The 23,570-nt window shown below is 40.1% G+C and overlaps 1 protein-coding gene across 4 annotated transcripts in view; it reads left to right on the top strand.

The window, feature by feature from the left end:
• Positions 1 to 1,288: 1,288 nt before the first annotated feature.
• zbtb46 (zinc finger and BTB domain containing 46) overlaps positions 1,289 to 23,570 on the top strand; it is an 84,231-nt gene continuing 61,949 nt past the window's right edge. For 3 of the 4 annotated variants that reach the window (XM_055046276.1, XM_055046275.1, XM_055046272.1), the window contains exon 1: positions 2,166 to 3,745. In XM_055046276.1, the coding sequence (XP_054902251.1) occupies positions 3,739 to 3,745 (7 nt within the window). In that variant the 5' untranslated portion in view covers positions 2,166 to 3,738. Of the gene's footprint in view, positions 1,641 to 2,165; positions 3,746 to 23,570 lie in introns of those variants that run through there. The other variant, XM_055046273.1, reaches the window with a different exon arrangement.

Consider the following 23,570-nt stretch of genomic DNA (forward strand, 5'->3'; position numbering starts at 1 on the left):
GATGTAGCAATACCAAGTGATTGCAACATCAGGAAAAAGGAGCACGAGAAACTGAGAGAAATACCAGGGCCTCAGGGAAGAACTGGAGAGGGCCTGGAAGGTGAAGACCATAGTGGTGCCTGTGATCATCGGGGCCGTCGGGGCAGTAACCCCCAAACTGGATCAATGGCTACAACAGATCCAGGAACAACATCAGACATCTCAGTCCAGAAATGTGCAGTCCTTGGCACAGCCAAGATACTGCAGGACCCTCAAGCTCCCAGGCCTCTGGTAGAGGACCCGAGCTCAGAGGATAAGAACCACCCGCGGTGGGTGAGAAGGGAATTTTTTATAAATATATATATAGTCATTGTCTTTATGTCCACAGTGTACACCTGTTCTGATGACTAGTTCCAGCAGGATAATGCATGGTGTCACATTGCTGAAATCATCTTCAACTAGTTTCTGGAACATGACAGTAAATTCAGAATACTCCATATGAGATGTGGTGAAACAGGAGATTTTCTTCACAGACAGATGAAGAATTAAGGCAATTCAGCATAGGACCTAGTGCTACCAAGAAAGAGATTATAGAGTGTACATGTGAAAGAAGTGCTGTAGTTAAGTGAAAGAGTTTGATCTGTTTATCTCCCTCATTAGAAATGTGATCATTTAGGTTCATGTTGACTCTAACTCTCTGAGAAGAGCCACATATTGAACAATAACAACAGGAAGTATAAAAGTCACACAGGACTCACTTACGTATGTGTCAAACCCCCCAAACATAGAAACACACATTGAAAAAAAAATCCTTCTCTCGTTCAAAGGAAAGTGTCAGGCCGAAGTGGAATTACCCCAGAACTTCTGGCAAAAAAACAAAACAAATAAATACAAAAACAAAAAAATGGCTTGTGTGTTGCACATCACATGGCCTAAGAGGTGTTTTCCAGCTACTGTCATTGTAAAAGTAAGACTTTTTTTTTTCCTATTAAAAGTGTTTTCCAATTACTGCCACAAGAGGGGGCAAGTTACAGGAAAAAACTGGTCATTAAGGAGTCCTATGGCAACAGATGCAGAAATTGGAAAAGACATTTAAGATTCAGTTATTTATTATTATTATTATTATTATTATTATTATTATATTATTATTATTATTATTATTATTATTATTATTATTGCTGTTGTGTCACATTCTGGTCAGACATGAAAGCTTCTTATCTGAGATGAAATGATATATCCCAGTCTACGCATGGTGTGTGGGTTTACGTTGTCTCATTTCCTGGCTCTAAGAGAAAGTGTGTGTGTGCGTGTGCTTTGGGGGGTGAGATCGAGAGAGACAGTGGGAGAAAGGAAGAGAGAGATAGACATGCACAGAGGAAGAGAGAGAGAAGGAGGAGGAGGGAGAGGAGGGGGAGGCTCCTGATACCAAGACACGGAAAAGCAGGGGAGGGAAAGAGAGAAAGAACAAGGGGCTGGTGGAGGAAGAGGAGAGGGGAGTTGGAGAAATCGGGGAATAACACTTAACAAAAAGCGCACAGAGAAGAGGAGGGACGGCACCCGGCGCGTTGGACATCCCCAGCTTTCTTCCCCTCAGGCTGTCAGAGCAGATTGGACTCCGAAGGACCGACACGGCGGCCACCCCAGACCCCATGGGGTAACAGGTATGTCTGACTTCCTACCTCCAGCCACCACCGGGAGCCACGCTGCCCATCAGCGGGACATCATCGGGAGTGGAGATTTCATCCAGACACCGTGAGGTCTTCCCCCCTCTCCCCCTCCTGTCATGTCAACAATTAGTTTTCTGCCTCACGGAGCCGCCGCGTCTACAGCTGATTTAGTTGCTGCTGCCGCTGCGCGCAGGTTGGAGACATGACACAATACAACTCTTGGCTACTGTGGCTACTCTTACAAAGGCCTTTCTGGATTTTATATATATATATATATATATATTTTTAATTCCACATTTCCATTAGAATCATGTTAACGAGGAGCTTGAGTGGATATTTCGACAGTAACGCAGACGGGTTATCGAGTGTTAAAGTACGCCTACCTGTTCCATACGTGACAGCCAGCTGCCTGACTGCGCGTGCTGATATTTTGAAGAAGCCGTCCAAGCTCTTTTTTTTTTATTTTTGCCTGGATTGTTTCAAATTATTGATCCCAGTCTACTTCAGCCCATACGTTTAGTTAACCCGATTTAAGACGGCAAACTGTTTTCAAATTAAATTTCTATTTGAATTTGCAAATGCGAGTTATGGCTCCTCAGTCATCTGTTTTGAGACGCGTTTATGTTTACTGGTCGTAGAAAGCTGGACGTGTCGGACAGGACTGACAGAACCAGTGCGGGGGTTTTTTGCAAACTTTTGATTTCCACATTTGCAGAGGAAAACAAAAGGGGGTTGGGAGACAAACTTGTGCACACATGATCGTGATCGTAGCACAGAAGAAAACCGGGGGGTGGATGCGCTATAGACGCCTGGAGGGGATTCAGAATGAAAGCGCGTTGCGTCTGAAAGACAGAGGGGGGGTTGAACCCTCCTCCCTTTTCACCACGATTAACCCCAGAAAGGGGGATTTCTCCAGCTGGGTTTTTTATTTTTTTATTTTGCTGCGTCAATGACAAGTCTCTTAGACTTATCAGACAAGACACACAGATGAAGTGAGGCTTTTTATTTTGAATATATAGAGCTGTCGTACGATTTATTTTTATTCATTTGTAGAAGGCAGAAGTATTTGAGTAGGATCATCATCTGATCCTAGATGAAAGTTGAACAGCACCCGCGTCAAGTATTTTTTTTTTTTTGTTTTTGTTGTGTTTTTTACTGAAAGCGTCTCCTGCCAACGGCTGTCCTATCGAACCGGTCAGTTCCGTCTTCCTCCATTTTCTACCATGTGACAGCGGGGGAACAACCCCCACTTCTCTTTGAAAAGCTGTGCGTACGGACGTCGGAGAGCGTCTGGCTGTCATGCACCGACTTAACCACAGTCAGGTGGATGCTCACCATCATGCATAAGGAGGTTGACAGATTAGTCGCAGCAGGGCTGCCAAGTTTTGAGCGGAGCTGGGAGGGACTGAAAAAAGTTTTTCTGTGAGCAACATCTCTGTTTAGTTTTACAACCAGTTGCTCCGACATATGGATGAGATCAATCAAACTCGTTATAGGTACAGTTTGCCTATGTACAACAAGATGGGGTTGTTTTATTTGTTTTCGTTGGCCTACTTTGTAGAAATTGGTATTCAATCATTATTAAATAACCTGTCTTAAAAGCAAACTTTCACACACACACACACACACACCCGCACACACACTTCTGGTAACGTCACAAAGGACATAAGGAAAGTGATAATGGCTATTTTCAGTTTGTTTTGTCTTACGTTTTGGGTGAAAGTCCCTTACAAAGGCATTTATGAATTTGGTAGAACTGCAGTAAAAATATTAACTTTCTGTGTGTTTCACATAACTGCAGATCCATCATTTTTTATCGTAAACCCACTTTTAGGACTATGTTTTTGTGAAAGCTCACTATAGCAGTATGAGGTTTATTGCTAAACTTTTTTTTTTTTTTTTTTTTTTACAGTAAGTTTACTTTTATTAAATGAACAAACGTGATCCTAAAAGGAAATCTAGATATAACTATTTTTTTTTTTTGCGCTTGTGATAGTCGTGTGGAATCAACAATCTCTTTCTCTTATGAAAATCATAAGCTTCAGCATCAGAGGAGTGGAGCACCAAGAAGATTTTATCTGTTTTTTAATTTATGCCAGGTAATGGACAAAATATCTCTTCTTTCTTCTTTGTGGAAAGTTTTGATTCTTAACATGTCTTACACGCAACAAGGCATAGAAGTTTCAAACACACGGAAAGAAACATAGAACTACTTTAAAAACCTGTTGTACGCCTTGTTAATCTACAGATTAATATAATCCTGACAAAACACGCTTTATTCATTAGAGGAGTTTTATAACCCAACATTTCGGGTTCTTCTGTTTCTTGCGAAAGGCAACTTTCCTTGATTGTCCATTCTGTTAAATTGAGCTTGTTGCTATTAGGTTGCACACCTTGTGATAAAAAAAGAAGATGTTTTGTGGATGGGGAGACCTACATGTTACAGAAAGATATAGCCACTGTGTTTAGAGTAAGCAATCAGAGAAGGCACTGTCTGTAAAATAAAGGAAAAGCTCGAGTCTCACTCTAGAAGAGTGAGAATTGGAAACCACACATGTGGTGCCACCTTTTTTGTTTATTTATTTATTTATCTTCCAAACTCTTTTTAAATTATATTTTTATAGCACTTAATGTATGTATAGATTTTGAATACTTGAGCTTAAAACACGGAGAAGTTTTTATCTCCCCTGTGCTGTAAATAGATTTCCAGTTATTCTGAAGCGTTTGTACGGTCCCACTGAGCTGTTTTTTCTGCCGCGGTTTAACGTGCACTCTTTTGGCAGCCGCAACTAGTGTACAGCTGTAAGATGTAGGCCTTTTCCTTTTGTTGGACAGTTGCTAACTAGATCTCCGGGATTAGGAGACCATCAAGCCATTTTTCCAAATTGTCTTAGCCCTCTGTGGATTTGTCTGGTTGTTTTGTCCTTCCAACTACTGAGTTAAGGGTTGGCACTTGATATGATAAACCCTCCAAAGTCCTTTATTCTGTTATTCAATTACCATCGGCTTGTTTCCCTGTGCATGCCCCTTTGAAAGTGTGTATGTGTGTGTGTGTCGTCATGAGCAGGATAAAGCTCAATTATCTGCTTTTAATGCTTAGAATCCAAATAGCATTAGAACAACTAAACTCTCATGGCACGCTGTCAACTTAAAGACCTAACATCTTTCAGAGTGCTTTGTTTCTTTGGCTCTGCCCGCCCATCCACTCCCTGGCTGCTCCTTGGAGGTTGCTCTCCCAGGTGGGGTCATGTAGTGCTGTCTTTTTAGAGGAGAACAGTGGTGTATGTGTGTACATCTGCGTCTGCACCTCCATCTGTGTGTTCCACATAGAAAAAAAAATGCAACACAGACCAAGACAACAGCTTCAAGGATGAGTGGAGGAGGAGTGTAGGCGAGATTGGCCAAAAGATGGGGGAAAAAAAATATTAGCTGCACGTGTGCTCGTGGGACTGCAGAGCAGGAATGGAAGCGTTCTGCTCTTGTCTTATCCATCATGAATGGACTTTTGAAGTTGGTTAAGCGATGTTCGCTGGTTAAAATCTCTCTGATCTCTTTTTGTATTGCCAAAGCCGAAGTTGTATGCTGTGTTTTGTGAAACGGTCGGGGAGTAGATGTGCTGGACTTTATCCGTTGACGTTATAAAGTTTGTGGGAAGCAGCGGTGGTGTGGTGACGGTGAAGTAAAGGCACTGGGTAAATGAGAAGTAGGGGCTTGGTTTCAGCGGTGGACAGGCTTGAAGCTTGACACCTGTCTCTCACTGTGTGAGAGTGTGAGCTTGTTGATGTGTAGGTGGTGCTCAGAGATCCCATGCAGGTTGTAAGCTGAACTGTGTGGTTGCAGGTTAGACGGCTTTAGCCTTCAGCCACGCAAACCCGGGGGTTGTAGCGCCCCCGCTGCACGCGTGTGTCTCTATCCAGCAAATAGGGTGCCCTGCAAAAGCACTTGCACCACATAGTTGCGCAGTGAAAAGAAAACTATTTAGTTTTCAGCAGTTTCTACAAGTTAAAATCTAATACGTGTGTCGTGCATTTGTATTCACCTCCCTGATATGCCAAAATAAAATACGATTCAACCAATAAGCAAATTCAGACGACCCATGTTTAATTTAATCTCATTTCATAGGTTGGGCCCTTTTTTTATGAAGAACTGAAAGAAAAAAAAAACATTGTTCTATGAACAAACACAATTCACTGTTAGTCAAAAGCAAGTGAGAGAACACCCGGGAACTATTTGGAAGAATGTGGAAGAAGTATGGTGGTGGCAGTATCATGCTGCAGGAGTGCTTCCCTTTAGTAGGGACAGGGTCATAGTTGATGGGATGAATGTGTTAAACGCAGAGCAACACTGGAGGAAAACTTGTTTAAGTACAACAGCAATAAACATATAGCTTGAGCTTCAAGAAAAAGGCTTAGCATGAACCAAATTGTGCTAGAATGGCCTAGTCAAAGTCTATTCCCCAAAAAACACCTTGCTGCTGTTAAAGCAATAAATGGTGGTTCCTCAAAGTATTGACTCAATGATTCTGAACACAGATTATTGCTTGTGCCCAAAGAAGAAAATCAAATACTTACTATTTTCTTCTTTTTAATCAAAGTTCGGCATTATACAATGATTCATCACACCAAATAACCCAAGAAAACACACTGTTTGAGGCGTATTAACTTTTTAAAGATACTTTATCGAATCCACAAAATAAAAAAAAAAGCTCTACAAAGCCTCCCCTTTTGTTTTTTCCAATAAACAACCTGTGTTCACCTCTGTGTTTCTGTCGGCTCTCTCATCTGGATCACCCCTCAGGGCTCACTTGTTAATGAGAACACCTGTTTGGCTAACACTCTGCAAAATGAACCATTTACACTCATCTTACAAGACACACCGCCTCTCTCTGGAGCTTTCTAACAACTCCGTCTCTCCGTTGCGTTCCAGGTATTTCTTTCGCGATGCATGTTAACCCCCGGGTCTAAATGTTGTCCATCCCCACCCGCCCAATAACTCCCCTGGCTTAACTGCTGCTATAGCTCATTGTGCAGTGCTGAATACAGGTGTTACTAATCGCCATGGGGTTGCATGGGTGATGTGGGGGATGTGTGTGTGTGTGTGTGTATTCACCTATCTGACATGCTCATCCTCCCCCAGCAGAGAGAGCAGGTGAGTCTTTAAGCAGTCCCCGCCCCTTCCTCTGCAGACCGCATCTGCAGATACTCTCCACCTCCCGCTTCCTTTGAATGAATATTTCATAGCGTTTTGTGTATGTGTGTTTTTATTGCTGTACTCATCTATACAAAATAATGAGAGTGACAATAATAATCCTGCTCTTCTTCCCTTTCTTGTTTTGTCCTCACGTTTTGCGTTAAAATGTAATTTTCAGGTGCATTTTTTTCAAATTTCACCCTCAAACATGTGATTTTGCTGCTGATAAAAACCAAATTAAAAGAGAATAGTTGAAAAGGAATGTCTTTTTTTATTGTTGCCTTTCTTATCTTATTTGAGGAGTTGTTGATCTTGCAAAACACCTTTTCGATTGCGCATTCCTCAGAAAACAGATGGGAGATTTAACTTTGTGTATTTTTCACAGGGTGTGTGTTTTTTGTTTTTCTTAAGGAATGTGGAGCAGGGAATTTTTTTCCCAAAACGCTATCCTATATCCTTGTTGTCATGCAAAGCTAATTATCATCATGAGCCAATCAGAAATACTTTACAACTCTTTATTTTTTTTCAAACAAATCTGTAAGATTCAAAGTGATGACAGTGTTTTTTTTTTTTGCTTGCACATATGTTGTTGTAATGTGACCTATGTGTGCTGGTCATTCTAATCCTACACTAGTTTTGTATTTTTCGTCTTGTCATGACTGAATTGTGAGGTAAACCTTGTAGTGAAAGTGGTTCAGTTCATATCTTTGTTTTGACATTTAATTTGAAGTAGCTTTTGAAATCTTGAAGTAAATGCAGTTGCATTACTGGTGGATAATATGTATCATAAAAAGGAAATTCACTCTTATGTAGGGCCATTCTGCTTGACACAAAACTGATTGGCCTTTGCAAAGCAGCTGATCCAGGAGAGCCATTTATTTTCCTTGCTGCTGATTGGCTGTTTCCTGTGGAAATAAGCAAGAGTGTAGTGCTAAGACAGTTTCCACAGGTATGGTATATTTTATGTTTGAACTATTGAAATGTGCAACTCCTATTAGCACTTTTAGATGAGGTCTGAATTATTTGCAGATTTTAGATATTGTTGTGTTGCCGAACAGTTGATGGATTAAGAACAACAAAAGTGGCATAACTGTCCTCTGAGAAATGGATACAAAACTTCACAGTCTCATGTTAATTTCTTTGGGAAGACAAAAAAAAAAAAAAAAAAAGATGGTAGAGGGTGGGTACCCTTTTGATTTTTGCCATTACCATATTTTCCATCAAATTTAATCATACACGTTTACGGAAAAAGCTCACCAAGCCTCCTGAACAGTAGAGGAGGTCTTGGTCTTCCAAACACAAGCCCATAGTTACTTTTCCCTGTTGTAAACAAAACAACAACAAACAAAAGTACTTGAAAGATCACACCGATTTGCAAAACTATGATTCACACCACTTTACACATCGACTATTGATATCACTCTCCTGTACTGGGACTGCTGTTCAAAAGATTTGACTTCTTGAACAATTTAATCCTCTCAGACTCGTTTCTCTTTCTCCTGTATATTCATTTCATTTCTAAACTAATTTTAAAACGTTTTCGTGCCATTAAACTGTTGAAAATGTCTCTCTGTTTGACTCAGAGTCGGAGACATGCTAGTTAGAAGTCTTTTAATGCGATGTAATTATCTGACAGGAAAAGAGAAGTAAACCGGTGGGAAGGAGCTCTCTTTAAAAACTCCATCAGTAATGTGACGAGACTCCTCAGCTTTGCACTTGGCACAAATGTCACCTGTCTTTCAGCTAAATTAACATGAGCTGCTAAGAAGTTGAGAGTTTGGGCTTCTTGGTTGAAGTGTGTGGTTTGCAGAGAGTACCAGGGTGTTAGTTGTTATTTTCCTAGTGAAAAAGTTTGTCTTTCATGCACGCAGTGGGAGCGTTTGATGAGAAATTGAACGTCTTTGAGCAAATACATCTTTAGAAACAGTCAACTGGCCTCGGGCTCTGGCTGTTGAGAGATTTCCATATCAAAGCCCAGGTGAGGGAACGAGACTGGGGAGGCAGAGGGAGATAGGCGAAGTAGGCAGGGGGTCTGGGGTTTGATGAAACAGACATCTACTCCAAAAAGATCTCCATCCCTTGTTATTGTGTCGCTCCTTTGTGCAGCACAGTTTAGTCTGTGTGTGTCAGCACTGTCTGTCTCAATCTAAACTCCCCGCTTTACAAAAACACACACGCGGCGCGAAGGGAACTCATACACGCACCTTTACCCGAATCAAATACACCACAAATATCGCCTCTAGTCTGACCACAGAGACTCCCAGTGTAGCAGAGGGGGGCTTTCTCCCTTTAACAGTGCGTAACATCTGACCTGCCAGCCTCTGTCAATATTTGGATCCCTGTTTAATATTGATACAAAAGCATAAAACCATCACTTTCACTGGAACTAGCTCTCTTCTTTAGCCATAAGTATCAGAGCTGACCTCATGGAAATGATGGTGGCACACTAATTAATGGATAGAGTTTTTAAAGATGTGTGCGTGTAGGTGTGTGTGTGTGTGTGTGTGTGTGTGTGTGTGTATGCTGAACATTAGTCTGCTTTGTAGAGTTTTGTAATCCAGCCATGGACTCAGGCTAGAGTGCTAAAGTGCTGCTAACAAGGCCTGTTTAACATTCTCTCCCCTGCTCAACATACAATTATTCCACTTCGCTGCCATTAACATGTACAGTAGGACTGGGCTTTTAATTGGCCTGATATGACTAATGCCAGATCAACTTGGATTTGCTAATTAGTTTTTTGCTTTAAAAGTGCCATCAGGACATGAAATATTCATTGATGTGAGGTGGAGTGAGGACTGTGGGTGGTATTAGTGGGATATTAGTGGTACGGGCAGGCTGCTCAAGCGTACCGGGAGAAGAGTCTGAACTTACGTTGGCCTGTTGTGGTCGGTTATTCATACTTTGGGAGAGGTGTTAGTTTTTCGTCATGATTCGAGACACCCACACGCACAGAGAGACACACATTCATGCCGCTCACGCTCACACCACCTCCCTCCTCGGCGTCACAAGGCCACCTTCTTTTTTCCAGCCCCCACCACATCTCTCCCTGCCTCTCCGTGTTTCCATTATTTTACCTTTTATTCTGCTTTTGCCTTCACCATTCACTTATTTTCTCTTCTTACATTTTCCTTCACCCTAACCCCTCCATTCAGTTTCATTTGCTTTTCTTTTTTTAATTTTTCTCTAGGCCTCCTCGTCTTTTACTACGGCTTGGTATATCTCCTCCGCCTCCTTTTCTTTTTTCCCTTCTACTCCTTAATCTTCCACCTCTCCTTCTTCACCACCCCCTCCTCCGCTCTAAGTGGGCCAGGTGCCTCCTGTGGCCTCCCCTACTCCATTTCTCATTTTACCCTTCCTCTACTCCTTTTTTTTCTCATTTTTACCTTCTCTCTGCTCCCTTTCTCATTTTTATCCTTCCCCTTGACCCTACGGCTCATATTTATACATTCTGTTAAAGCAGCGGCTAGCAACCGGTGCAACCCTCCCTTCGCCCCCCAAAAAAGAAAAGAATATGTCTTACTGTTGCAGTCTGTTCAGTTCAAGCATCTTACTTTGAGGAAGTACACATTTGCATACTTCAAGTGTTAACTTCTGCTCATTTTGGTAAGTATAGGGTATGGCTAACAATGTGAATATTATGTAAAAAAAAAAACAATAGAAAATGAGTGTTGTGGTGTGATGTGCACTATAAGCAAATTAATTGGTTGGGGCTCCTTTTGCATGATTTACTGCATCAGTGCAGCATAACATGGAAGCAATCAGCCTTTGGGTAATGACTCATGTTCATTTGATATAAATCCAAAGCAATTTCTACTAACACTTTTAACACATTAAAATAAGAAAAAAACAGGAACTCTTCATTGCTTTGATAGTGACCTTTAGCTCATATCTATTGTTGTGTGTCTGTTGTGTCCCTCTTGCGACAGCTGTACCTTTCTATGCAGTGGCTCCTTAACATCTCTGTGATTTTCTTGAATAGGCTTTTCTTCACAACTCTCTCAAGTCTGTCGTTATCTATATTGCTTATGCATCTATTTCACACTTTTTCCTTCCACTTAACTTTCCATTAATATATATGAATACAGCACAATTAGCTTTTGTGCCTTGCCGTCCCTGTGTAGGGTTTCAGTGACTATACACCTGCTAAAACTCTTAAATCAGTAAATTTCCTTATGATTTGGTAGACCATAATCATCTGGTCACTCTTTTACTGGTTTTGTGTACTATTTTAATTTAAAAAATTAATTTAATTATAGGTTTTTCATCAGCTTCAAGCCATCATTATCAGAACACAAAATCACCTTGAAACATTTTAAAATGAGTCGTTCTTTAGTGAATTTATGTAATGTAGTAGTTTCACTTTTAAAACTGAATAACTGAAATAAAACATGTTTTCAGTGATAATTGAGAGCTTGCTGCCAGGTGTTTGAGAAGCTTATTTTTTCAGTTTAGTTCCTTAAAAAAAACAAAAGAAAAGAAACAGGAGATTCAAGTGTGAACAGAAGTGAGTAGGTTCACATCCCCTTTTCAATGGCAAGGGGCAAATTTCCCCAACGGTTGTGTGACTTCTCTTCAACTCTATATGTGAACACACACACAAACGCGCGCGTGCACGCAAACACACATACACACTCCCACATGCATGCATACATGCATTCATTCACACATGCACATGAATTAGAGTATCTTTAGCACAGTCTTCTTGCTCTCCTTCTGCTCTGTATGTTTTCACAGGGAAGAGAGCGTATGCTAGTCACCTCTTGTCCTCTCTCCTTTCCGTTTTTCTCCCACCCAACTCTTCCTCTTTTCACTCATTGTCATTCTGCCTGCCTTTGTCTCTTACTGCCTCCTGTGCCCTCTATGTTTTACTTTCTCTTTTTCACCCCCTGTTCCATCCTGTCTTCCGTCTCAGGGTTGTGTTACCATGTGCCCTGGTGTCTGTCACAAAAAGGCCAGTAGTAGATGATTGGTGGAGTTTTTTTTTTACAGGACAGTTGATGATGCCTCACCATGTAGGACTTCTTCAAAATCATGTTTCTTCATTGGGAGTTGTCTTTAGGGATGGGAAGTGTAACATTTTCTGTATGTGTACTTGTGAAGGTTTTTTGTCACTGGCAGGGGAGTGGGTGGAGCAGTAATTGCTCAAAAAGCCTGCGAGCCATGGCAGTCACTAATGCTAGTCAACAGGTGACAGTCAACCGTCAAAGCGCATTTAAATAAACGCCGCCAGAGTAAAAGGCAGATTGACAGATGTGGAAAATAGGTGGAGAGGTACTGGGGGGACAAAAAAAGAAGATCTTAAAAGAAACCCGTGGATCCAGGTGAGACATTTGTCCGATCAAAGCTTGATCTTCGTCAGTCACAGTCAGAAACGTAGCCTGGAGCTATCCGGCTAAGGCAGACATGCAAATGTGCTGTCCACAGTTACTTTCAAGGAATTTAGTTTTAGCACAAGATACTTTGCTATGTAGTCTTAATGCAGCTCTTTTTATGTACATTATTTTGTAAAAGTATTTACATTGTTTTTCTGTATTTTGTCATGTAAAAATCAAACATTTCAATATATTTTGCTGGGATTTTATGTGAAAGCGTAGAATTGAAAAGTGGAAAGAAAATTATGAATGGTTTCATTTTAATTCTTTGGCAAACTTAGTATTGTAAAAGTAGTGCTATCTTTTAATTGAATTTCTAATGCAAATCTAAGTGGCGTCTGCACATCTAGAGACAAAACATTGTGATACTAGCATCTTTGTAGAAAGTTTTTGCACATTCTTCTTTGCGAAGTGCGATTAGATAGAAATATGTATAAGCAACATTTTTAAAGTCTTGCTATAGATTCAAAATTTTATTTACCCCTGTAGTTTGACAAGGATAATCTAAGAAGCAAATATGTTTTGATCTAAAAGGTTTCCATCTATGTCCTGCTGAAAGGTAAATCTCTTCTTCAGCAGGTTTCCTTGCAGGATTGCCCTATGGATGTTTAACTGCATTTCCTACCAACTCTAGCTGGTGCCTGCTAAAGAAAAGCATGATGCTGCTACCACCATGTTTCATTTAGTTAGTGACTTGGCATCCGGCATGTTGTCCAAAAAGCTCAGTTTTGATTCCATGTAAACACGACACCTACTTCTCACATATCTGCAGTGCTACTTCATGGCTTATCGAAAACTATAGACAGAACTTCTTATGACTCTCTTCATAGGACAATGTCTTTCTTCTTGCCTCTCTTCCATATAGAAAAAATTTCTGGACTGCATGACTAACAGTTGTCCTATCAGTGCATTGTCCCACCTAATCTCTGTAACACTGCAGCTCCTCTGGAGTTGCCATGGACCCTTTTGTTGTCTGTCTTTATCCAACCTTTCAAGATGATAACTATGTTTTTCTAGGATTGCAGTTATACTGTACTCTCTGTATTTGAATGATTTCTGTAGCCAAATGGTGTCACTAGATTTTGTTTTAGAGGTATCAGACTAATTTGGACTGAACACAATGCACACCACACTATTTAGATTTAAAAGAAAAGATTCATGTAGTATTTTCTTTAAATTAACAATGTTTGCGTTACTTTGTGTTGGTCTAACAATGTACGTTCATTGTAATGCACATTGTACTTTGTGTATTTAATAAGATAAAATGTGTTAGATTTCAAGAGGGGATACATATTTATGCATGCTACTGTAGATTTAGAATATCTGGCAAAAAACAGCAGGACTGGTCCCACGCAAAATAACCAATCAAGGCACAGCACAGAGACAATAGAGACAAAGACCTTTAATGATTTTGCATCTTTGCTGATTGCTCCTGGTTTCCACTCAGCATATTAAGGACCGTGGACAGTTTGTTGAAACTGTTGAAGAGCCCATTCAAAGGCCAGACCTTCAGTATTGACTCTATGCATTGATGAGCACCTGAAGTAATACACTGAGCAGCTTATTGAACTCCACCATGCCTGTGCCCTGTTCTCCAGAAGTCCACTGAACTAGTCTTTCCATCCCTTTTCTTCCACATTCATCCCATTCCTTTCTCTCCATCCCGTCTTCTTTCTTCCTCACCCTTCGCTGTCTCTTTTCTGAGTCCAAAATGCAAGACTCTCTATATTTAGATGCTCTTCTTCTCTCCCCTTGATTCCTCTTCCTTTATCTCACCTCCTTTTTTTCCCTTTCTGCTGTCGTTGAAGGACAGATACACAGACGCGCTCCAAGATTTATCAGTGTTGCATTGTAGCTGCTTTTTGATCAGCTTGATGACTGACAACACAGCCTCGAGCTATTATATACAAGTGTGCTTTTATAAAGGCTTTTCTATCTATATGTAAATATCTCCTGCTTAGTTGTTGTTGCTTTGTACATAGTAAAAACAGGTATAAGTGAATCTTGTTTGTTTATTAGAATAAACCGGTGGGATAAAGTTCCGCGCTGTGCGGGTTTTGGAGTGTGTATGGATTAGATTAGCTGGGAGTAAAGTCTCTCTTAATATTTGCTCCAAGGAAGACGGGATGGGGGGGCCGCTGGTGGACGAAGGGCGTGCCTGTTGAACTTGCGAGTGTACACTTAAGCCTCTGGTTCTTTGCTTCCCTCTGTGCATGAGTTCATTGTAATCTGGTGCTCAGTGTGGATTTGAAAGAGCTGCCTCTGTTTGCTGTCTGACGGAGTGACAGTCACACCAAGTTACCCCTGCTTGCACACGCACACACACACACACACACACACACACACATACACACACAGTCCACGGACACCCGCCTCAGCACCAGAGAGCGACTGGCCACCAGCAGTGAGTCACCATCGTTCAGTCATTCAGAAGCCGCACATTTTAACAAACAACAATTAGCTCTCAGTCATCAGATGCTTCAGACATTTATTCCCAGAGGACTGGTATTTTTGTACCATATGATCTTTTTTTATTTATTTACACACTCTGTCACCTTTTTATTTTCTTTCTCCAACCTTTCTCTGTACTGTTTAGTCTTTCTTTCTCTCTCTCTCTCCATCTCTGTCTCTCTCTCTTTCGGTGTGTGTTTCTTTGTCTGAGACCTTTGGAGCTGGTGACTGTTTTAACAGCTTGGGAACAGGCTGCCTGTGTTCTTTGTGGTACAGTCATGTACAGTCGTGTCTGGCTGAGTCGTGACAGGTTGCTTTTTTGCTGTGACAGGTTTCGTGATGAGACCTACAAGAGGCTCTGGACGTCCATACACACTTGCTGACACACAAGGCACGCACAGAGACGCTGAGTAGTTTTCTGGAAGAGGGGAGGAAAAATGGGGAAGGTGCTAAAGTTCTTGCCTGTCCGCAGACTTTTTATTGTTACTTGTAAATACAAAGCCTTTTTTTTGTGTGCTTTTAGAAGACAGACCTGAAATTTGTCAAACAGAAACAGGAAAGAACATCTCTAGCGGAATATCAAGCCTACACTTTTTCACACATGGATGGCAAAAATATTTCATAGATTGATTTGATGAACTTTAGGGGACATAAAACATGCACATATGTAGTTCATGACTTGAAGTCATAAACTCATATTAATATTTTACAACATCATGTCTTAAAACTCCCCTTACGATTACTTCATTTTAAGTTAGCAGAGGTTGGACTGTCAGTCGATGAGTCTGTTGCAATGATTCAAATGGGGGTTTTGCAGCTGAAGATGTCATGGAGTAATGTAGTGTTGTCACATGAGCCTATCCCCTTCGACGCCATCAGCCTCCACTTACCAGAAATGCTCAAATTCTGTTAGATGTCTTTTTATTTATTTACTTTTGGTATGTGGAAAAAGTAATCTATCATGGAAATAGTTAGGTCTATGGCTTATTTGAGATACGTGGATTATGATTTCATGGATAACTTCTGATCTTCTGTTTTTAACTAACTTTGATCTAAAATGTTAAACATGATCTTATGTTTGCAGTTTGCACAGCTTCCATTGGTGGCATTTGTTCATCATGTTTCCTTCAAAGGCTTCAAAGGTTAAAACAGAGCAACTTTGCTGTAATACATTCAAATATTCAATTATTGCTCCATCAAAGCCTAAATGAACCGCAAACAAGTTTGAACATATTGTAGGAAATAGAGCTTCCTTATTTACTCAGGAACAACCTGCACACCTAAGAGTGTTAAACAGTTTGGTAGATCAGGAAACTATCAAATATTCTTATTTGATGAGTTGATCTCTGATCGAGATGAAGATAATCAGACTCTGTTGAAAAGCCAACATTTTTTCTATGCATTTCTACAAATTATTCTTAAACATAATTAAGATAGTCAGAGACATGTCCTGTTTTTTTCCCCCCCTTCCTTATATAGATAAGCAGAAATGCATTGCATCTGATCATTCATAACAGCAATGGAAAGCTAATGAGGTGTTAGAATTAAAGTAGGGTATAGATAAACCCAAGTGACTGCATCCTCCATCAGGACTCCAACTCTGTCTCTGGACTGGTGGTAACTCATGTATATGACAGAAGACTCACTGAGAGGCTACCTGCTCCCATCCTTGCATCCTCCCTTCTTTCCTCTCCTGGCTCTGCTCCCTCATGTTCTGCTGCAGCTCATTTATCCCCATCTTCTCACCTACAGCCCTCTTTGGTTGTTTTATCGCTATTCCCCTCTCTGACTCTCCCTCTCGCCCCCTCCTTTCATTTTGGGTTCTCCGACAGTGGTAATGAGATGTTTCATTATTTGCGTTTCACAGCTTTTAATAGAGAGAGAATTTAGGCTAAGCCCCGGGTCGTCAGGCAGGGAGTTACCACGGGAGACATAGGAGGCTTAGGGGGCCTAGAGAGAAAGATAGCCCAGAAACCACACAATTATATGCACTCCCGCACTCTTCCACGAGCGCAAAGAAAACGCAGAGCCAACGGCGTCTCAGAGATGGTAGGAAGCAGTTTCACCACTCTCAAAAAAAACAAACAAAAAAAAAAAACCTCAAGTAGTTTTTGAGTGGCTTCAGGAAATCAAAGATGAGGCGAAACTCTGGTCTGAACGACATCTACAGCAAAATCACACCTCCTTTCTGGTCACTCTGGGATGATCCCTTTCCATCCTGGATTTCCATTAGATCACTATTGGGTTTAACACCTGTGTGGCTGAAGGTGAGAAGACACGGCGCTACAGAAGTGACACATTGGTGTCATAAGCTTGGACGGGCCTGTTTGTAGACAGAGACCTGTCCCGAAGTCTGATGAATGTTTATGTGGTGAAAACCCAACATCCTCAGGTGTAAATGAGGAGGGGTGGAGGTATTGTTTCAGGTACAGCGGGTGCAGGGTAAGACCCTTGGAGGGCGGAGCAGGGGATGAAGGGAATAGTGTTAAGTCTCCCAAAGCCTCTTATATCCTCTTTGGTCCCTCTCCACATGACATGGCTATCCTTCTTTGAGTCAATCTCTTCTTCCACCTTGCCTCCTTGGACACTGTCCAGGTTAACAGAGAGAGGACAGGGAAAGGGGAGAGTGTTGTAAAGGTGGAGTAGCAAAATGTGGGCATGATTAGAGCCGTTCAGGAGTTTAGACAGATGGAGGGTGTTTGAAAAAAGAAGCAATGGAGACTGACAACACAAAAACGTGCAGGGAGATATATATAAAAAAAGTCAGAGACAGACGTGAACAATAGTTTATTTTCAACAGAAAAGAAGATGACAAAGTGTCTAAAAAAAAAAAAAAAGCCATTTACATCTAATAGCTTTTTGGGTTGTTTTGCTCTAATTGCAGCTTGCATGCCTGCCTGTGTCTGTCATGTGCATGCGCTTGAGTGTGTGTTATTTTTGTCCACGCCTGCCTTGTTGATGGACTGCCACCCTGGCTTGTCCCGGAAGGCTGCCAGCTCCGTCGGATTGGGGATTAACCCCGGGATAATGGCCTTGATGCCCAGTTGAGTGGAAGCAAAGCTGTTTAAAAAATATTGGCTGCCTGAGTCACTCTCTCCTCTCTTCCTGACTTCCCCAGTTTCACTCTGTCCCTTTTGCATCTGATTGTGCTCGTGTTTTCTGCTCGTCTTTGTCTCTCTGAGGTTTCATTCTTTTCTCAAATAAAAAAGAAGCTCCTTCTCTGTGATCATAGCAGCAGTTCAAGGGCAACCACTGTAGTCGTACTTAACGAACATCAGTATGTCTTCCAGCATTTATTCAACTTTGTATAGAACATAATAGGTGAACAGTAGGAAGTCTAATAAAAGTGACTTGTTGAAGTTAAGGGACTTGATTTTACTTTGGCAAGGGACAGCTCTCTTTTTTGTTTAGTTCAATATTCTTTTGTAATGTGCTGCTGTATAAACCTCAATCAAAGACTTCAAAATATACTAAAAATGAAAGATGTTGATTTTTTTTAACCCTACTTTATAATTGTTAAATATTGGGCATGAAGATTTAATATATTTGACAACATAAGATCCTAGCTATTCTACCTTACCTTGACCTCCATTTGCCCTCATATTCTTAAAAACAGATTTTATTGCACTTGTCTAGCTAAAATAAATCATTCCAACATAAATCAGATTTTTATGGTGAATTAGATGAACAAAACGCGTTTTTAATACCTGAAAATGCCACATTCAATGTAGGGAAAGGCTAGCTTTTTTCAAACAATTTGAGCTCTGAGATTAAGTAAAATCATGTTAAACTGAACAAATGTGTAGTAAGAATTTTGCTGTACAATGAATTAGATTAAAATAAAGTGGTGCTTATTTTTTTTTTAAAAGTATAAAAAGCCATAACATCATCTAACTCTTTTTATTTTAAAACATAAACCCAGTTATTCCTACTCCTTATAATATATAACATTATGTATTTATACTACATTGAAAGTAATGTTTCTGTAACGTTTGACAACAAGAGTGTTACCTCAATAAAAGTGATGCGTACATGTTTTAGTTTGCTCTAACTTACAACCAACTTAATTTGATGTTCTTGTAACCAATGTAAGCATGTAGCATCCTTTCTCAGCTCGCAAATCGGCAGCACACAACAACGGGTAAGGGAAGGGGTAGAGATTTGTTACCCCGTACTTAATACAATCAGAAATAACTCCCTCACTTTTTCACTCTGACAATTATTTGAGTGTTTCATCAAAATAACTTGTAACAGTTTTTGTTGTTCTGAGACCATCATATCACTGAAAAACTTTCTGTAAATAAATTTTCTTTCAGAAGAAATACTGCAATTATGTAGCTTTTCCATCACAAGTTTGATGCAGTTTGATATGTGTTGACTTGACTCTGCTGGGCAGCTTTTTAGAAATCGTCTATCTTTGTTTTTAATTTAATCTACACTCTGGGTTTGTGGGCTCTAAACTACATAATTGTGGGTCTTGCCTCGGCCAAAAACAGATCCCTCCATGTCATTTCCCTCTCTTGTAAAGAGAGCAAACTCAAACTATTGTCTTTTCTGACTCAGATTGGGGAGAGTTCATTGCTTTAATAGGCATGTTGTAGCCTCTTGTGGACCACTGAGGCTATTATAGGCTTTTGACAAATCAGTTCCTGTTAAATCAGTAAGCGTTTGCTCGCCACCTTTTAGCTCACAGAGTCTATGGACTCTACCATTGCTTGAATGTTTCCCAATTGACTACTCACCGCTGCTGTCATTGTCGCCATTCATAACAATTAGTAGATAAGAACAAATTAGATTTATGGAACTCGTATGTGAGCAGTAACATCTTTACCTTGAAAGCAAATAATGTACTTTTCAAAACATCTTCACTAAAATGTATTTTCAAATATTAGTCCTGGGGGCCCAGTTTGTAAAAAGGCTTACTTTCTATGTATGAAATTAATTAATAAAGTGAATTTCATTGCAGTGATTTCAAGCCAACTTGTCCCTTTAACAATTTATGCCTCTATTTTGTAGTTGGGTTAACACCAGACCTGGTATTAACATCCATTTTGGTTGATACTGTTGTACAAAAAAAAAAAAAAAAAAAAAGCAACGACCATTTACACATGACAAATAAAATCCGTGTTTATGTGAGAGCAAATATTCATTCAATAATTTCAGATATGCCATTAATCAGACATCAACATTGCTGAGATGCATTTATAATGTGTAGGTATTTCACCTACAAACACTTAATAACACGCAAATATGGCGGAGCATATTTGCGTAAATCAGTACATTTTGTAGAAAAACAATAATTCGCTTGCACACCGTTATTTGTTCATGCACGTTAAGCTGCACAAAAGTTCCTGCTCATTTTAAATAGAAAGACTTTGGACACTGCATGAATCAATTTTATTTTGTGCTAACATAATAAATAAATATGTGATTTATGCAATGTCTTGATATCAACAGATTTTCAAACCTGAGAATGATGAGTGAAACTTTTCCCAACAGTTTATTTTGTTGATTTATTTTTTTTACATCTTTCCAGGTAGCTGTGTAATCTTCTGATTTTGGTAAAGAGCTGTGCAGGTAATTCTGCTGCTTGAGGAGAGTCAGTTCAGTGGGCGTTTCCACAATGTGTCCCAGGAAGGATTTAATTAAGGCTGCCAAACAAAAGTGATACAAGTGTCTCATTCTGCCTTTGGAGGTGGTCTAAAAGAAAACATCTTCCGTGCATTTTGATCATGTTCATACATACCTGCTTTAAGAGCCACCAGGGCATGATCTGATCACTGAAGACTCACTAGAGCAGGATATGAACCAGGTCTTAGTTCCTTTAGACAAACCATTTTATGCCCTTGTGGCGGAGTTGTTTGATTCTCTTGGTAGTTAATTAAATAAATATAACTGCATAACATTTTGGGAAGATTTTACATTGCACCCTTTTTCAATTGCTTCTGGTTAAGATGAGTTTTCCTGGAAGTCGATTTTAGTTTTTTTTTTAGATTGAGAGCATCGCTCCTACCTAAATATCTCTGAGCTGGTACATGCCATCACTGGATTCACACAGCCACATTTACTTTAAATAATCAGCTGTAGAAAATCTCGCTGAGGTGACTAAAAATTGAAGCATGGTCAGTACAACATGCCCCCTGCAAGAACGCTCTTTGTCATAGCCCAGGGAATCAAACATGAGATGATCCAAAGGAACAAAATGACCAGCATCTAATGGGAATGCGTGGAATGGATTTGATGAGTTGCTTTTCCATAATCTGCAAATTAATTACTTTTTTAGGAAATACAACTGGAGTGAACCCTAATGATTGTGGTAATTTTTAATTTAGGCCTTTTTTGACATAGGCTTCAAAAATATTATTTTTTCAGTAAAATTAAGCAATTAAGCAAAAAGGCTTGAATACTGACTACCTACTAACTCCTTGGAAATGAGAAATTAAACTTTGTACCTATTGATTAATACAGACTTGGTTAACACATACAGAAGAATCACTATGCCTTAAGTAAGTTTTCATTGCCAAATTTATTTAAAATCCCATCTAAAAGAGGCTTGAGTGCTGTGACATTAACAACGAGCACAGTGTGAGATCATCTTCTGAAAGCTTAGGTTTACACGACTCCAAAAGCTTTCCTATCAAACAAAGTACTGCTTCGTATTTGATCCAGAAGGACCTTGTGCTCCGTCTCCCCTCGGTCCTGTGCGGTCAAGGAGGCAGAGAAGTGGCTCGGAGGGACAGGCTGCATTAAAAGGAAACGCAGGAAGGATGGAGCCCCATTCTCTCGCTCCATCACACGTCTCATCTCTTTAGCTGTCTCTGTGTCCGGGGCCTAAAGTGACTTTGCCGTGATGTGACCAGGACAAACAGCTAGTGATGCCATGACGGCTCTGTTAAGCGTGCAAATGTGGATGTTTTTAGCTGGAGCTTGTGTTTGTGTGTTTGTAGGTGAGGACTCTGTGTGCCTGTTTGAGGGAGAATATCATCTCACTTCTCTGTATTTGGAAAAGGAGGAGTTAAAGAAGGGCGGTCACTTTTGATTTGGTATCTCAAGGGTTAGGAAACTCTGGTGGCATTCTGTACTAAAACAGTCATTTTGGACCACAGATAAGCACCGCAGACTGTCAGCTTGCCTCCCGATGACTTCCTCCTCACTATTTTTTTGATAGTGCTAAGATTTCATAGAGGGATGAAAAGCTTTTTTGTGGTGTGTGACATGCTGAAAGCAGGCTTTAGTTTCTGCAACCTTGGTGAGACTGCTAATGCTTTAGACATAAATATCTCTGCCTCTCTCTCCCTCTCCATAGTTGATTATGTTTGACAAGTTCATTTCACCTTGCTTTTCCATCTTGTGTCAAGTGTATATTTCCACAAAAACATGCGCTTTGAATCAAGGCTGTACAAGTGAAAGGTGCAGGCTTTGGTTCTGTAGCTCATGGGTTAAGATGAAGTCTTTGAAAAGTAGAACTTACTGGATGGGTGTTTATGTATCATATAATGGGGGGAACTTGGGATGGGTCTCTCCGCAAAAGGGGTTTCTGACTGTAGGGAATTGCATATGCTGAAATTAAACGAGCCAATTAGGGAAGCAAAGAGTTTAGAGGTCAAAGCATGCCCCATTAAAGCTCCGCTTCTCAACCCAACTTCTAATTCAGTCTGGCTCCAGGTCTGCTGAAGCAATAAATCTGATTAAATCTCCTTGGCTTTCTCTCTCAGGTCCCTGCTGTTGTGTTGGCCTCTGCCGATTCCTGCTTTTATGAAATTTGAGGCACCACTGAACATGGGTGCACAAATTCACACAAACGTAACATTGGATCATTGACTGAAGTATTTGTCTGCTCCTTGAAAAATCTGTATTACCATCTCTACTAAAGGTAGTATTTAAGAAAAAGTTTCTTCTGGTAAAGGCCTGGTTGTGCTCCCTTATTGGTTTAAATAAGAGGTTTCAATCTCCAGTTCCCCTTTACTATTAGATTAATCCGTAGTCCAACACACCTCACTGAGCTACTCAGCATGCTGTCAAATTCCAAGTAGTCATGCTAATTATTGATTCAGGTGAGCTGAAGCAGATGCACATGATACAGGACACCATATATGTTTGAACCAATGTCACAAAGTGAAAAGCAAAGATTTGTATAGAATACTATGTGTGGCTGCTGTTATAACAAAACAAAAAGACAAGTCAAAGTCCCCCAAAATGACAAAAACCATCACCCTTTCGGTTACTGTGTGCTGCAGGTGGATGTTTTCACTTTCCATTAATCATTTCAGACAAAAACAGGAAATATGGCAGTACTGTAAATCATAAAGGGTAAAAGGGTACACATTTTAACATTACATCTTATAAAACAGCTTTCTAAGCCTGGACTGGCTTATTATTTTCCGAAAGAAAGTTTTTTGCGAAAAGATATTTGTAACATTTGCTTATAAATGTGAAATAAAAAAATTGCATAAAAAGAATACTGACTTTTCCAATGTCAGAATTAAACTCTTCAAATGTCTTTTTCCCCCTACTAACCTATCAAAACCTTGAACATTGATGTTACCATTGTCAATGAAAAAGAAAAATTTTCATATTAACACACACTGTAACACTGATTACCTCAGATAAATTCTTTCATAGAAATCTTTTGCCGCTTTTGGAGGCTTCAGATTAAATTCAGTTAACTGAAATGGCAGTGTTTGTGTGGAGACAAGGATTTTATAAATTAATTTCTCTCCTGATACTCTTTTTGTTACCTGGTTCACAGAATACTTGAGTTCCTTTAAAAACATTTTCATCTAGCTATGATTAGCCCTTGCTTCCTTTGTTTAAGAATTTTCCACTATTGATTTGAGATTTTAAGAGTAATTCTGAGAAAAGGCCAGGTGGGTGGACCTAAATGATTAGTCCAGATGCATAATCCTCTATG

The sequence above is a fragment of the Poeciliopsis prolifica genome, unplaced genomic scaffold, assembly GCF_027474105.1.
Source record: "Poeciliopsis prolifica strain line A6 unplaced genomic scaffold, Auburn_PproV2 SCAFFOLD023, whole genome shotgun sequence".
NCBI classification, from domain to species: domain Eukaryota; kingdom Metazoa; phylum Chordata; class Actinopteri; order Cyprinodontiformes; family Poeciliidae; genus Poeciliopsis; species Poeciliopsis prolifica.